The sequence below is a fragment of the Kryptolebias marmoratus genome, linkage group LG17 (genome assembly GCF_001649575.2).
Source record: "Kryptolebias marmoratus isolate JLee-2015 linkage group LG17, ASM164957v2, whole genome shotgun sequence".
NCBI classification, from domain to species: Eukaryota; Metazoa; Chordata; class Actinopteri; order Cyprinodontiformes; family Rivulidae; genus Kryptolebias; species Kryptolebias marmoratus.
In genome coordinates this window covers 9,018,889-9,033,829 of record NC_051446.1, presented here as the reverse complement: position 1 = coordinate 9,033,829, position 14,941 = coordinate 9,018,889, and the positions used below count along the sequence as shown (strand labels likewise).

The window sequence follows — 14,941 nt, the reverse complement described above, 5'->3', positions numbered from 1 at the left end:
AGCTTAAAAGCTCCTTTTAAGAAAGAAATGCTGTTTTTTTTTTTTTGAGTGTTGTCTGCTCGAGTTGACATTAAAGTTGTTGAATGAAAAAGAAAAAGAAAAAAAGAATACCGTAATAGAATGAACCCAAGCGGAGTACGTTGGCCCCAGTTCATGCAGAGGAAAACGAGAGCGAAACCTGAGCGTTTTAGACAGAGGCCATTGGTTGTAAATTGAAACAAATATGATCTAAAATAGCTTAGTAATTGACCTTTTGAATACTCCTTTGCTAAAACTATCAAAAAAAGATATAAATAAACAAAATAAGTCAATATAATGTTGATAACTCCTATCAGGACAGTGATGTAATGGTGTCTTTTTGGCTGTAGCGATAATCATCGTCTAAATTAGACTAAATATGCCCTTAAAGTGTTTCTCGAGTGTCTTGTTGATTTTTTTTTCCCCTTCCCGCCCCCAACAATGGCTTAAACCCTTGAAAAATACATTTAAAAACTGATTATCTACTGCGTCATTTATCCATCCGGGAAGATTTTGAGTACGAGTCGCGATCACGTCGCTTCAGCGCAAACGCTAAAACTAATTGTTTTCTTCATTTCTGGGGAAAAAAGGCTTAATTCTTTAATGCTTGTGAACTTTCAGTCCCGCAAAGATACAACGCAGAGGCCTTTTAATCCTAAGCAAAAACTACCCAGATGGATACATGACACTACAGGGAAATATTGTCTCTGAAGTGAGAATAAACTTCGGAAATACATTATTTAAAACTAGTTATGAAAATGATTCATAATTAAAAGTGAAAAAAGAAATAACAGCAGGTAGATAATGCTCACAAGTCAAGTGCACTAACTAGTAGAATGTATATATATTTTTTTCATTGGGTAACACTGGAAACATTATTAATCCTAAATTTCACAATAAGAGCGTAAACTTAGTGACTAATTCTCACTGAGCTGCTCATGTATCTGTTAATGTCATTTCAAAAGTACACAATCAAATCAGTGCTTGTGTTGTTAAGATATTACAATTTAAAAAATAAAAAATAAAAAAAAGAAAAGGAAAATAAAAAAAATCTATTTGAAATGGGAGTAAGGATCCAAAGCTGGTAACGTGTGGAATCAGGACTGACTGGTGTGGAATCCGGAGCCAGCAGGGGGTCAGGAGAGCTGCTGCTGCTGCTGCTGCTGCTGCTGCTGCTGCTGCTGCTTCGGGCTCTGCTCGCGGCAGAGTGGGCACTCCGTGGACGCCGAGCAGGTCTCGCACTGAAGGCCGTGGCCGCAGGGCAGCGACGCTGAGCCCTGCTCGCCGCATGTCACGCAACACTGCCTCTGCTTCCTGTACACCACCTGGTCGACACAAGACAAAAAAATAGAGAATTTAAAAACGGAGCCATATTGTTACACACAACTATAAAGGCAAAAGAAAAAAACGCAACCATTGTAGTGTTTTTTTTTTTTGATTAAGTCACAATAAAATGTATAGATTTTTGGTTGGGCACTGTCTTCAACATTTCAATAAGGTGCTGAAATGTATCTGTAAATTATCTAAATACGTTATAAGAACAGGAATTACCCATATATGGTACTAAAGTAACCTACAATAAATATTACCAAATATCTATTTATCATGTACTTTAAATTGTAAATGGACTGTATCTATCTATCACACCTGTCCAGCTAACCAGGCCACTCAAAGTGCTTTGAACATCATCTTTGCCCTCATTTCCCTCATTTAATCTGAATATCTGAATAAATCTTAGAATTCTATAGAGTCAAATCAATACACATTCAGGACACATCAGAGACAGTGAGGGGTTCAGTGTCTTGCCCAGGGACACTTCAACATATGACTGCTGCCAGGAATCGAACCTCCAACTCTCTCATTGGAGGACGACTGCTCTAACCACACACACACCACACCGTCTCTACACACAAATACACACACATACGCACACTTTCCGCTGTTTCTGTCATCTCTCTCACTCCCCCCCTCCTCCTTCCCTATTTCTCTATCTTGGTAATTACTACATCGGCTGTTTTAGTTAGCCCTGGTACCATTTAGAAATTCGGTACTGTTTAGTTTAGCTTTATCTTCCTGTACACTTAGTTTAGTTCTGTACATTTAGTCCTGCTTAGATCTGTTTAGTTTAGCTACTATTTTTGACTGTCTTAGCTCATGCTTAGATATGTCTGGTTTTACTTCGGCTGTATAGCGGGCCTGGAGTACTTTTAGATAGTTTAGTACCGTTAGTTTTAGTTTTAGCTTATTTTAGTTTTGTACATTTAGTCACGCTTAGATCTGTTTAGTTTAGCTTAGCTTATTTAGACATTTAGTTATCATTGTATCTTGTACCTGTCTGTAATTTTGTTCATTATCATGTTCTGTAACTTTGTCTGTAATTTTGTTCTTGTGTTGTAAAGCACTTTGAGTCGTCTTGTGCTGAAAAGTGCTATATAAATAAATGTACCTACCTACCCAAACAAACTCACTTTTTGTTGTTTGTAAAAGGATCTCATCGTGGCTGATCTCTTCCATAAAACCCCAGCTCACCAACAACAAACGGGTTCACACGAGCCATTTCTCAGACAAACAAACCTAAAGCCGGTTCTCCAAACTTGTCTGGGGGGGGTTCTCGATTTCCTCAAGTGCAGCTACAGCCCCAGTTGTCCAGGTCTAATGGTCACTCCGGTGATAAATAAAAAACTGGTTCAAACCTGCCCGTCTTTGTTCCAGATGTGGACTCCACCGATTAAATCTTAAGTGTGGGGGCGGCTGCCAAGGTGGGTAAAAGTTGTGACTTTCTAAACTAATACGTCCACTATGTCTCACTGCATTGTCCCTGATAAACAAATAAATACAACTGCGCTGAGGCAGGTACAATGTGGGCAACAAATTAATGTGCGTGGCCAAGAGTAAAGTTTTTAAAACTGCATCAAAAACCAATATTGGTTTGCATGACTTGCAAATCTGATTTTCAGAATTTGTCCACGCACTACGTTGCCTCACGGCTCGCTGGTCGATGAGGCCACAACGGGAAATTTGACCTATTTTCTCACAACTCTGAGTTGCCAACTAGACTCCAACGCCAGTGAGATGCTGCCTTAAAATGTTAACTTTTCCCAAAGCTTTAACAAACACAATAGCTTCAAAATTTTGAACTTGTAAAATAAAAAAAAAGGGAAGGAAACAGACACATAATTGTTGGAAAGAACAAACTGACAGCTAAGAATTTAATATTGATAATTTTGTGTCTTTGAGCTTTAAAAAGAATTACCCAACAACGAAGTTTTACATTTTTGTGGGTTTTGCTCCAGCAGCACATTCTTCCGACTAGCTTCAAGTTTCATGCCCAGTTTTACCTATCAGGTGCCTGATATGTGTCGGGCTTTTATTGGAACAGATGTTTCTGTAAAAGTCAGAGAGTAGGTGTGGGTTACCTGTTCGACAGCATGTAAGCAGGTACAGAGCTGAGCCTGTAAACTGAGGACCGACTCTAGCGGCAGTCGGTGGAGCAGCTGGAGTTGATGCAGCGCGAGGTGGGGATTGTCTCCGCTTCGTAAGCTCTCCAGCGCCTCCTGCAAGAGGGAAATCTGCCTCTGCGCTTTCTCCTCAGCCAGCCGGGCCCGGTCGGCCGCCGAGGCCGACCGGGCTGCGTTTGCGCGGGACTCCTCCGCGTCCGCTTTGAGCGCCGCCCAAGACTGGAGGGAATAAGAAGAGCGCGTTCACTTTCAACTCACGTTTCAAGTTGTTGGATTTACAGAAAGTGTTTTTTTTTTTTTTTAAAGCAACGGATCCATTTCTCACAAGCGGGCGCAAGCGCTCCTCTACCTACCTACCTGAGCTGTGTGTCTCCAGCTGTGGCCCCACTGCTTCAGGGCCCTGTGAGCGTCCTCCAGCTCCTGTTTGAGCCTGCCGGTCTCTGCGCAGGGGCCGGAGGGGAGCAGGGCCGGGGGGGTGCCAGGAGAACCCTGACCAGACGGGAAGTGCTCCCAGATATTTGTGCTCATACCATTTAAACCTGCGAAGAACACAGTACATATGAGCTGGTCCCTCGTGACGCCGCTTGACATCTCGAATCGTAACCTGCGCACCTAAAGAGCTATGGGATGGTCCCAGGAAGGGGCTTTCTGATTGGCCCGGTTGTGACAAATGAGTAGAGAAGAACGGCGACGCCTGGGGCCTGACCGGGGGGGACGGGGATGGGGAGCTGAAGGGAGCGGAGCTGCTGAAGGACCCGGGGATGTTGACTGGAGCAGAACTCTGAAGCTGGCTGCCTCCTGTGAAAAACCAAGAGGCAAAGAACTTACAAGTCGCCTGAACGCTTAATGTGCACACAGCACTCACGCGTTCTCGCTTTGAAAATACCTAGCATGACTCCCACGCCGGAAAGGGCAGAACTGCTCTCTAAGCTCTTCTCCAAAGCGGACACAGCAAAGTCGTTCAAGTCGAGGTCGTCCAGGGCCGACTCTGTCGCGCAACAGGAACAGATTTCCAGGTCATTATTGCCTAAGACGTGGATTTCGGGGGGGGGGTTTAGGGTTAGGGTTGGCACTCGATAGCTTTACGTACCGACGACAGACTCCACTGTCTCACTGGTGGGGTAGAAAGGCAGGGCGTTGGCGTTCATGCCTGACGTGATGCTGGAGCCCAGCGGTCCCAGGGGGGCGGGGCTGGGGGGTGTAGCTGCCAGGCTGGAAGGGATGCTGGAGGACAGACTCAGAGGGCTGCCGACAGGCAGGAACACCAACAAGTCCTGAAGAGCAAACAATCATGGTTCCTCATAAAGGAATGCATATCGCCTGCCGCCTTTAAATGGTTTAAGATTGAAGTCATCTTATAAGGAGAAAAAGAGAGTTATATCCATTTTAGTCAGGCTTAACAATAACGTCACACATGATCTGGCACTCAATTATAAGTATTTGTTGTGAGTGACTCTCAGCTGCTGCCACACCAATCTTTAGCTCAATATCTGTAAAACTGACTTCTGTTTTCTAAAATCAGTTGGCTGTGGCGGCCATCATGAATGGGGATGTAGAAGTGCATCCAATGATTCCACTGTCTGGGTGTTTTTAATTAAAATGCATCCTGTGGTTCATAAGATGTTTTCCTAACAGACACGTGAGCACGTACTGACACAGGCAAAAACCTGCTGAAGGTATGAAAGGTTTCACAAACTAAAGGAGAACAGAAACATCAGCAGCCGAAAGCACAAAAGGAACACCGAAAGAGGATCTTCTCACAACAACTGAGAAGCATGCCCTGAGATCAGTTGTTAGAACTTACTCTTGAGCTAAATGACTTCATCTGATGGATGTGTGTCACCTGTTTGTTCTGCCGAGTGGTTTACACATAAGGCTGCAGGAGTTTTAAACTTGCGAGCGATCGTACCTGTTTGCTCTGTGCGGTTGAAAAGTCTCTGCTGCGCTGCTCGAAGGAAAAACTCCGCTGTTTGGCCTGAAATCCCAAATTGCGTCTTAATATTCATAACAAAGTGTTACATCGTTTAAAGATTTATTTTCCTTCTTGGATTTAGGTCTAAACAAGCTGATCATGAGGTCATTTACACGTCTTTCTCACCTGATCTTCCCGCTCAAATCCAGGCGCCCTGCCGTACCCGCCGTCTCCCACCCAGGGAGACAGAGGGTCCGCTCCTCCTCTGGCGTCCTCGCACAGTGACAAGACGCTGCCCAGCAGCCCCTGCTCCGCCGCACAGGACACGGCGGAGGGGGAGAAGAGGTCTGACGCTGTGCAGAGCCCAGGCCTCATGTTGAGACTGCCGGGGCTCAGGCAACCCTCCTGGCTAGGAAGGAGGTCCAGGGGTCTCGGGGGAGGAGGGGAGCTGGGGAAGGGCGGCTCTTCTGGAACAAAAGGCTCTGGGAGCGGTTCGGTGAAAGCAAAACAAACATTAAACTGTTACCGTGAATCACCTGCTGAGAAGGGAGCAAAAACATTAATTAGGAACTCACTTTCAACATGAGCGAAGGCACAGAAGGGTCCTCTGGGACAGCTGCCACACTGCTGCATGTCGTTACATTTAGTGGACCTATAGATCTGGGACAAAATCAACCCTCGTTTATTCATCTGCAGGCATTTCTGCTCCCGGCTGTAGGATTACGGACAGTGAAACAAACCAAACCTCTGGGTGGAACTGCTGCTCCGTTCTCGTGTGGCAGTACTGGCACCCCTCCGCTCCCTCGCATTTGCTGGGGTCGCCCCACTCCTCGCCCTGCTTCACCGCCGGACACGGCAGGGCCCTGCGGGGAGGGGGTAGCGCAAACGGGCATTTAGCGGAACATGACGGAAATCGAGCGAAAAACCCCACGACGCGTGGACCCGTTCCGCACGCACCTGTACGTGTGCTTGTGCGGGCTGCGCCGGCGGTCCTTGCTGTTGTGGTAGTAGGGACAGGCGTACCCCTGACGGCACAGGCGGGGGGGTTTCTTACACAGCTCCGTCTTGTAGTGGGACAGCACGTAAGTGTTGTCTAAAGAAACACAGAGGTGGTGACACGTGCAGGTAAAAACGACAGGTTGTTTTTTGGTACTAAACTGACTGTTAATCTACTAAACACAAACACAGGATGCTTTTGTCGTTTTTTTTTTAAATGTATAATTGACTGTGCAAAATGCCATCACGGGGCTAATTGGTCATGTATGAAATATAAATTGAAGAGGATATCTTTAAAGACTCAAACATGGTCGCAAACACAAAATTCAGCGAGACTGACGGATTTAACAGTTTTGAATCTCCAACTTAAACAGTCGCATCCCAATGAGATTCCAACTCCTGTCTCAATATGAGCAGCGCAGCGTTTTAATTCACGATTTAAACCTGAAACTGGAGCAGACCTCAGGCTTCCCTGGTCTCTTAAACAACTTGCTCCCATTTTTACAGGCAGAATTGGTTTACCTTGCCAGCGTGGTTCCTCACTCAGGACCCTCTCTATGAGGGCTGTGCTCACTGCTTGTCCCGACTGCCCGTCCCCGCCACCTCCCTCTGCCGCTCCCGAACCTCCTTGAGACTCCATCACCTGCACCTCTCTGTCGAAGACAAAAAAACAACCTTCGAGCAACGGCAGAGCTGCACTTGTGGAACTGAACTCAGTGGTGGACGCTTTGGCATTGTGCTGGAATTAGGGCCAACTCGGCGCACCTGATGTCAAAAACGGGGCTGCGCAGGTCGTGCGATCCGTGAGCGAAGGCACAGTGGGAGCCGTTCTTGGTGCAGTGGCCTTTTGAATCGGTCTCGTGGATACACGATCCAGTTTTGTAATACCGAAGGTGGTACCGCCGCTCCGTGTCACCTGCTGTTCGATGCAGAAAGGGACATCTGGAACACGGAGAAAAATCAAATTCAACACAAAGAGTCAAAATAAGTCCTTCAAAGCATTAGTGATCTGTAAAATGTAATTTCCCAAATGATATCCATCACAGCTCCACTCCCAATCACTTTTATTATCTTTCACTTCCACTATTTGTGTATAAATGTCAACAGGAACTCCCTGCTGAGCATAAAGAAGGTACTAATGTTGCATGGGGAGAAGATGAATGAGAATAAAAGGCAGGGTTTCGTCAGTCACTTCTGTCTTGTTACAACCTGATCACTTTGGTGACGTATGAAAGCCATTCCTTGATGTGCAAGATTTTTTACGCCATCTGTTAGCGCTCGGGGTACGTGTTGGGAAAGAGGTTCGGCTACAAATCTGCTAGGTTTTAGCGCAACATCTGTAAAAAATGGCCGAGTTCTGGCCATTTCTGTGTTCACAAAGACTGATTAGCTGTGGCGGCCATCGTGAGACGGGCTGACTCCAAAACCTGAACAGCTGTAGACATTTACTTTTCAACCCTCCGGTTCATGAGATATTTGTCTCGTACATGTCTGTTAGTTACATGGACTTTCACACACACACCCCAACGGGTGAAACTATGCATAACATTCAGAAAGTATTCCACTGTGGCCATTTTGGCCATTAAAATAAACCAGTCTTTCCTTTTTAAAAGGTCCGATGTGTTTTTCTTAATTCACAGTCAGTCTATATCCACTGACGGGGGCCACGATGCAGTGTTCCCGCCTCAGCTGCACTCACTCGTCTCCGTCGGGGCAGGTGCCTGTTCCCTCATCGAATTTGGTGCAGTAGACATCTGGGCTGTAGTTGAAGGTCCCGTCCCGTCTGCGGATGGGTCTGCGGCGCCGCTGGTTCAGGAAGTGCCAGTGGAAACAGGAAAAAGGCCTGTGCTGCGTACATTTGTGCTGCACGAACAGGGGACACTGCTCAGTCCTGAACTCTTTGAGATACCTGAAAGGAGAGGGGAGGCGGCAAGCATGAATGTCTTGTTTTTAAATCACAAACATGTGGCATTTCAAAAGCTACAAATGATCTCCCAAAGTACTTAGTTAACCCCAAAACTAAAGCTACTATCTGCTACTGTCAAACTATTTCCCCTACAGGCAGTACTATGAAAGGTAACTATCAACTACTAGCACAGAGCTTCCCAAAAGTGCAACACAAAACAAATAAAGTAAGCTAAATTACACAGCTTGTAGGAAATAGTTCCTGACAAGGCCTCTTTAAGTTTAACAACATATCTCCGCAAAACAGCATCATTTTAACTCATCTAAAATCCACTGCGCACACTCTGTTTCCAAAATAAAAGTGGCTGTAGTTCGGTGTGTGCAGCTGCACGTGAGGTTGTGTAGAACCAGCTACGTACGTGTAATGCTGAGGTTTCTCTGGCTGTACGTTCAACACGGTTGCGGGAGATGTCGACCCCCCCGCGGGCGAAGACGAAGAAGACGAAGAGGGCCCCCCCGCCGCAGTAGTCGCTGCCGAAGACGAGGGGGGCTGTGAATTTGTTTTGGACATTTAAACGGTTTTAAAACCCCACAGCAAGAAGCTTGTTTTTAGCTTACTGGCTAGCTACGCTCGTTAGCTTCGAAATCCGCATTCTACAACGATGTGAGCTTGCGCAAGACGAGCGGAAGTAGTAGCGATGGGGATGCAGCGCGGAACTCTGGGAAACGGAGTTTGCTCATTAACTCACCAAGACTCGTTCGAGCATAAGAAAAAAAACTGGCAAGATTAGATCAAATGCCACGATAGCGCGACATAAACATCATCTGTGTAAAGTTCGAAAAGACGTGGTAAAAGGTTTGTTTTTACGTCTTTTGACCTGCCTAATTTGGTTGGCTGTTCCGTATCCAGTTTGGACAAAGAGCCAATGAGCGCGTGTTATGTTAGAAGTATGACGTCACGTAGAGGTATTAATAGTCGGCTTCGTTCACGGTCTGAGCTATAGTCAGTTTCGGCGAGACGCTGTGAAGATTTCACAACGGCAACGGCTTAAACATAAGTCTAACGTCCTAAAGGTAAATAAATTTAATTTATTTGCTTTTATAAGACGTTGTTAATGGTGACCGTACTTACTTTGACGTTTGTTATGGTAATGTTTATTGTCTACAATAGATCACGACGCTAAAACATGTCGGTTCCTAAATGTTTGCGTTCACTAAAAATAGAACAATGGAGTCTCCAACGTTTGAAGTGTTTTCACTAAACGTCGCGATTAGCTCACTAAAATCAAAACCATTTCCTCACAAACAAGCCGGTAGTTACTTTTCTTATGATGTCGGAGTTATATATTTGGTAAAAAAACGAAAAAACTACTGAGGTAATGGTGCTTGTGTTGGTTTTCGTGTATCGTTCAGGATAAAATTGAAAATGGCGAGGTCGGAAAAAGCAGAGCCGCGCTGGTTCGGGCGCCATTTGTTGTGATGATAATGTAGCAGTTAGCATTAGCCGGATGTAGCTAGCTGTGCAATCTTAGCCGAAACAATGGACGGGAACTTGTAATTACCGTTCAAGGCTATTAATTAATAAGGTCCGAAGATTTCATGAAAACATTTTAAAATTATTTTAATATTTTTAATAGAAGGCTGTTATTGAAGGCCGCCGCCTCCCTTAGTTACAGCGTTGGGGGAGGAGCGCTGGTTACGTTAGCATGTTTTGTACAGCGTTGGTGTTCATGTACGCTGTAGTTTTCGCTCTGTAACATTAAGAACAAGGGTGGGTGTGACTGTGTTTTTATTTCTTGCATTTAGAAAGCTCGATATGGCTCGTACCAAGCAGACGGCCCGTAAGTCTACCGGAGGAAAGGCGCCAAGGAAGCAGCTCGCTACCAAGGCAGCCAGGAAGAGCGCCCCCTCCACGGGGGGCGTCAAGAAGCCCCATCGTTACAGGTAGGATGCCTTCTTTCACACAGCACGTTTTTCCTATTTTTGAATTGAATTACGAAACATCTTCTGTTCTAGGCCTGGAACTGTGGCTTTGAGGGAGATCCGTCGCTACCAGAAGTCCACAGAGTTGCTCATTCGCAAGCTTCCCTTCCAGCGTCTGGTGAGGGAGATCGCTCAGGATTTCAAGACCGATCTGCGTTTCCAGAGTGCTGCCATTGGCGCTCTTCAGGTGAGAAAATGTCCTTTTTTTTTTTTTAAAAAAAAAAAGGTGGTTGAAGTGTAGTGACACTAGCAGCACTCATTTCTACTCTCCTGCTTTTGTCAACAGGAGGCCAGCGAGGCTTACCTGGTGGGGCTCTTTGAGGACACCAACCTGTGCGCCATCCACGCCAAGCGTGTCACCATCATGCCCAAAGACATCCAGCTGGCCCGCAGGATAAGGGGAGAGAGAGCCTAAAGGAGCCCAGTAGCCTCATCGTCACGACAAATGATCCTATTTATCATACTTAACCATTTTCTGGACATTTTTATTTCTTGGGTTATTTTAAGTTTTCATTTTTGTATTTTTAGAGTGACACAATAAACCAACCATTCCACAAACCCAAGTACACTAAAGGGGAAGTAGTGTCTACCTGCCATGCTTTAGGTCGTCATAAGTGTAAAATGTCACCCAGTCTTTAACAAGAAAAAGTTCTTCTTTTTCAGGGACAGCATTTCTTTACCCATCTAGTTGATCATAAAAAACACCCGCATGTCATCCATGATGCACCTCACTGCAGTGGTAGAGCTTCAGCAGCTCGTATTTTGGCTCTCTGCGGCGAGGGGCGTCACTTTTTTTGTTTCTAGGCCGCTTTTTACGTTTCCTCAAACACAAACCTTGGCAGCTACATTTAATATTTATGAAATGTTGTCACATGTCTTTCTATTAAAGGTCTTTATGGATACGATGCTGTGTGCTGTAGCTTTATTCAGACACTGATGCAATGTTTATTACACCTTTTTTATTTACAATACACATTGTACGTATAACATTTACAATACAGCTGAGGATTTATACAAACCATTCAGTATGCTTGAAACCAGTAGCTGTAAAAGATGAAACGATGATTGATTAAAGGTTGGTGAAATTGCACAGAACTTTAAATATCTTTAGCATTAAGCCTCACCGATACGACAGACTATATCTTCGCACTCTTTGACAGAGCTGGCTCTGAATGCTACACAATAAAAGCCAGTTGACTGGGGGGTTTCAGGAGACTCTCTAAATGGAGAGCAAAATAAAGTCAATGCAGTGACCGAACATCTTTTCAGTTGGTCCAGTAGTTCCTGCTTTTAGGCAGCTAAAAGCTGTCTTTAAACAATTTAACATAAACAGTAGTGTTAATACTTACGCCACACAGAAGGCAAATACTGTGTAGTCTGGCTGAGCGAACCGCCCCACGCAGGAGATCTCTGGGTAATGATGCTCAAACAGTTTCTGTAGAAAACAAAGATGGTGAGCATACACGCAGGAGATGTCCGTGGCAGTGATGTGCTTCTTCACCTGCTTACCAGCGAGCTGTTTCTGTCCGTGCACGTCAGATGGGTTTCTTTCATGTCTAAAAGCACCTCCTAAAGGGACAAACAACACATTACTTTCACATAACACGTGTCCGACACAGTTGTGGCCCCGGGCGCAGGAGTGGTTTCTGTTACCTTGCTCGGCAGGTTTTTATGCAACACTTGCGGAATTGCATGCTGCAGGACTTCCTTGCCGCCGAACTGAGAGTCGACGTTAGAGATTGCGTCAGTTGTGAGGATTGAAAACAACATGCTGCGTGTTGAAGTAAGAGGTTACCATTCCGATGTTGGCTTTCCCCAGGTACTTCACGATGTAAACGATTCTGCTGAAGAGAAGTTTGAGAGTTTTCCACAACTGTGACTCTGATCACGAAACAACGTCGAGCTCATGCGCACACTTGCCTTCCCTCTTTGAGACACTGAGACGCCGGCCTCTGGCTGCTGCTGGCCGTCTGCGGGCAGGGGGTGGGACCCAGCTGCAGGTGTGGGTTCTCTGTTCTCAGGGTTCGCAGGAGCTTAACGAGGGGCCGGTACACCGTGCCGTCGTGGGCCCTCCATCTCAGAACGCCGATGGACAAGGGGCAGCCCCTGAGCCGGGACAGAATCACACCTGCCTGTATGAAAAACGGAAAGATAAGGGCATATGTGGTGAAACGGGTTTTGTAGAGGCTCAGGTACATATGAGCTTCATCCTCTACTATCCATTTGATAATTTTTAAGGATTAATTAATTGTTATTGGTTATAACACTGTAAACTGTCACATCCACTGCAATAAAAAGGTCTATTATTACAATTTTAATGCCTGCATGTTTTGTTGTTTTTCTATAGATTTTACCAAAATAAAAACCAATAAATGAAACTAAGAAAAAACAGCTAATGGAGCCAAAAGTAAATGATTTAATTAAAGTTTTAAGCTGTAAAAAAACTAATACAATCAAATTGAGGCACTTTTAGAAAGAGTACAGATATTTTGTATTATCCTGCTGCTGATCATGGTTGCTATTTTTTTATAGCTATCCTTAGTTAATAAAACAGATGACTGTATAGTCGCACTCAGAGGTTGACATAGACTTATCACGGGCATGATGTTATATTAAATATTTATTAGAACTGCTCTTTTTCTAGAGCTGAATCATTAGACAACATACATCTTCAAGGATTTTTTTAAAAACAAGAACTGGGTGCACAAGTTTGACTTCAATGTGAGTTTTGTTAGAGTTAAAATTAGACGTACAGGTTTAAATACACACACACCCTTACTAATATTTCTGTAGAAAACAAAGAAAAATCTACAATAAATTCAAACTTCTGCAGCCAACTTATTCAAGCTGTATGTTGTTTAATCATTCTAAACTGGAAAAGAAAGGATTCAAATAAATAATTAACACGCCACAAATCAGCCTTATGCTTGAGGGTTTCCTCACTTGTCCGTTTTTTGAATTCCTCAGTGAAGTCCCGTTGATCTCATCGATGATGTCACCAGGAGAGATGAACCTGTCGACGTGGGCCTGACTACCAGGCATCAACTCCAGGATGAAGACGCGTCCGCTGAGATACCTGGGAGGAAAAAAAAAACAAACAAAAAAATGCCACAAAGACAGACTCAGGATATCAAAGCGACCGGTAGAACACATCTTTGGATTAGCAGAAACACACGAGTGAGGTAAAAAGCAAACCTCAGAACCATTCCCACTTCCTGACAGGGCACCACTTCATAGACGTCTCGCACCTAAAAAAAAAAAAAAAATCAACAATCAGTCACAGTTGGCAGAATCTCACTACATCATCTCCCGGAACGTGGTTTATTTCTTTTCCGTCGAGGTTGGAGGGCAAGAAATTATAGTTCTTACGGGCAGGAGCCAGCTCTCATCCAAAAAACTGCAGTTCTGTGTAAAATAAACAGAAATACTGTAAATGGATGGTTCAGTTTCACTAAAATGACAAAACTGTGGTATCTTTTTTTTTGTTCTGACCTCCACATCCAGCTTGAACTCCATGTGAGAGAGGACAAGCAGCAGGGACATTAAAGGTTCTGGTACAGAGGAAAGCAGTGTCATTAAGAGTGTACTGCATGAGTAAAACACTCTCAGCTTGGATCAGAAGTAAAAAAGTGACAAAGTGAAAGATCTCACCCAGAAATTCCTCATTCCTGAGGATTGATAAAGCTGGGCTGTACCACTGGAGGAGAAACAGGGATGCATTTAGAAAAACAGACCACTTTGGTGAAAATACAAATATATATAGAAAATACAGTAGGTCCGACCTCCAGGACTCTGGGCGTGTGCAGCAGGTGGGTGAAGCACTGGGACAGGGCCTTGCGGCTGAGGGCCAGCCTGAGAAAGTAGCGGCCTCGGCCCTGAGCTGAGAGCAGCTTCCTGCAAACTCTGGTCTGCTCAACCGCCAGGGACAGAGTGGACAGCCTGCAGACGCACAACAGACACGGTCAGTGCCCGGCAGGATCAGACCGCTGCAGGGGGGGATGAGTGACAGCGCCTCTCTTCAGTCGTCTGTTACCTGCCGCAGGTGTCTTGGTGGTGAAGTTGTTCGAAACAGTGCCAGTAATCCCTGTGCACCAGGCTGAGAACAGGTTCTGGAAATAAAGATCAAGACCACTTCAAGTAAACTACCAGCTCTACATCTGCGGGCAGCAATTCGGTGTCATGAAAACAGGCGAGAGGACCAGTAAACAAGGTGAAAGCTTCATTTGTTTTCGTATTGATACTGACGCTGGAGCCCCTTCCTGAGGACCTGTTCGAGCAGCTCACAGCAGGAGGAGAGGTGAGGGTGCGAGTCTGTCACCACATTCCCATCTGACTGCAAATTCAGGACACACACTGCAACAAGAGAGAGAAAACTGATAAAAAAAAACTTTGGGAGAAGTTAAACAAATAAATAACAAAGGGATCTGCCATGTCTAAAACACAGATACAAGCAGAGGTGACTACATGAACGCCTGCCAGAAAAAATACCCAGGATGTGACTTTATGGCTTACGTGTAAAAGGGTTAATTAAATGGACCCCTAAATGGAAGGGGGTTGCCCTTCTTACACCCTTCCTCGGGCCAGAAAAGACCCGCGGGCCGTCAGTTGCTGATCACTGTTGCGGAATAAGAAGGATTAAAAACAATGCCGTAGTTTTGTCAGCCTTGGG

At 45.1% G+C, this 14,941-nt stretch overlaps 3 protein-coding genes across 4 annotated transcripts in view; 1 reads left to right on the top strand and 2 right to left on the bottom strand.

The window, feature by feature from the left end:
- Positions 1–2: 2 nt before the first annotated feature.
- On the bottom strand, positions 3–8,988 carry unk (unk zinc finger). Of its 2 annotated transcripts, XM_017416134.3 has the most exons (15): positions 8,709–8,986; positions 8,084–8,293; positions 7,150–7,326; positions 6,907–7,037; positions 6,346–6,481; positions 6,134–6,251; positions 5,964–6,048; positions 5,575–5,870; positions 5,386–5,451; positions 4,567–4,750; positions 4,363–4,464; positions 4,089–4,274; positions 3,834–4,015; positions 3,435–3,695; positions 3–1,343 (listed from the first exon to the last, which is right to left on the bottom strand). In XM_017416134.3, exons 1-15 carry the CDS (start codon positions 8,858–8,860, stop codon positions 1,155–1,157), a joined length of 2,475 nt encoding a protein of 824 aa, XP_017271623.1. In that variant the 5' UTR covers positions 8,861–8,986; the 3' UTR covers positions 3–1,154. The 2 variants fall into 2 exon arrangements, with proteins under 2 accessions (XP_017271623.1, XP_037836738.1); XM_037980810.1 differs by lacking the exon at positions 3–1,343 and having other exon boundaries at positions 3,465–3,695; positions 3,830–4,015; positions 8,709–8,988.
- Positions 8,989–9,215: 227 nt separating this feature from the next.
- On the top strand, positions 9,216–11,177 carry LOC108235877 (histone H3.3A). The gene is made up of 4 exons (XM_017416142.3): positions 9,216–9,363; positions 10,096–10,233; positions 10,306–10,459; positions 10,559–11,177. The coding sequence occupies exons 2-4, from the start codon at positions 10,106–10,108 to the stop codon at positions 10,685–10,687; spliced, it is 411 nt and encodes a 136-aa protein (XP_017271631.1). The 5' UTR covers positions 9,216–9,363; positions 10,096–10,105; the 3' UTR covers positions 10,688–11,177.
- A 39-nt stretch (positions 11,178–11,216) lies between these two features.
- Positions 11,217–14,941, bottom strand: part of si:ch211-250n8.1 — a gene marked incomplete at its 5' end in the record, with an annotated part of 4,450 nt that continues 725 nt past the window's right edge. Inside the window, 15 exon segments of the mRNA XM_037980813.1 lie at positions 11,217–11,316; positions 11,397–11,491; positions 11,622–11,707; positions 11,782–11,841; positions 11,926–11,991; positions 12,068–12,113; positions 12,193–12,404; positions 13,216–13,348; positions 13,468–13,520; positions 13,642–13,677; positions 13,765–13,823; positions 13,924–13,969; positions 14,055–14,211; positions 14,306–14,381; positions 14,518–14,625. Coding sequence (XP_037836741.1) covers positions 11,282–11,316; positions 11,397–11,491; positions 11,622–11,707; positions 11,782–11,841; positions 11,926–11,991; positions 12,068–12,113; positions 12,193–12,404; positions 13,216–13,348; positions 13,468–13,520; positions 13,642–13,677; positions 13,765–13,823; positions 13,924–13,969; positions 14,055–14,211; positions 14,306–14,381; positions 14,518–14,625 — 1,268 coding nt within the window. The 3' untranslated portion in view covers positions 11,217–11,281.

Excerpts from the sequence above, each read along its gene's own strand:
- unk (XM_017416134.3), bottom strand. The coding sequence starts at position 8,860 with ATGTCCAAAACAAATTCACAGCCCCCCTCGTCTTCGGCAGCGACTACT. Across the intron at positions 4,275-4,362 it reads CGGCGTGGGAGTCATGCTAG|GAGGCAGCCAGCTTCAGAGT; the intron begins GTATTTTCAAAG and ends GGTTTTTCACAG. Across the intron at positions 1,344-3,434 it reads GCTTACATGCTGTCGAACAG|GTGGTGTACAGGAAGCAGAG; the intron begins GTAACCCACACC and ends TGTGTCGACCAG.
- LOC108235877 (XM_017416142.3), top strand. The coding sequence starts at position 10,106 with ATGGCTCGTACCAAGCAGACGGCCCGTAAGTCTACCGGAGGAAAGGCG. Across the intron at positions 10,234-10,305 it reads AAGAAGCCCCATCGTTACAG|GCCTGGAACTGTGGCTTTGA; the intron begins GTAGGATGCCTT and ends CTTCTGTTCTAG. Across the intron at positions 10,460-10,558 it reads CTGCCATTGGCGCTCTTCAG|GAGGCCAGCGAGGCTTACCT; the intron begins GTGAGAAAATGT and ends TTTTGTCAACAG.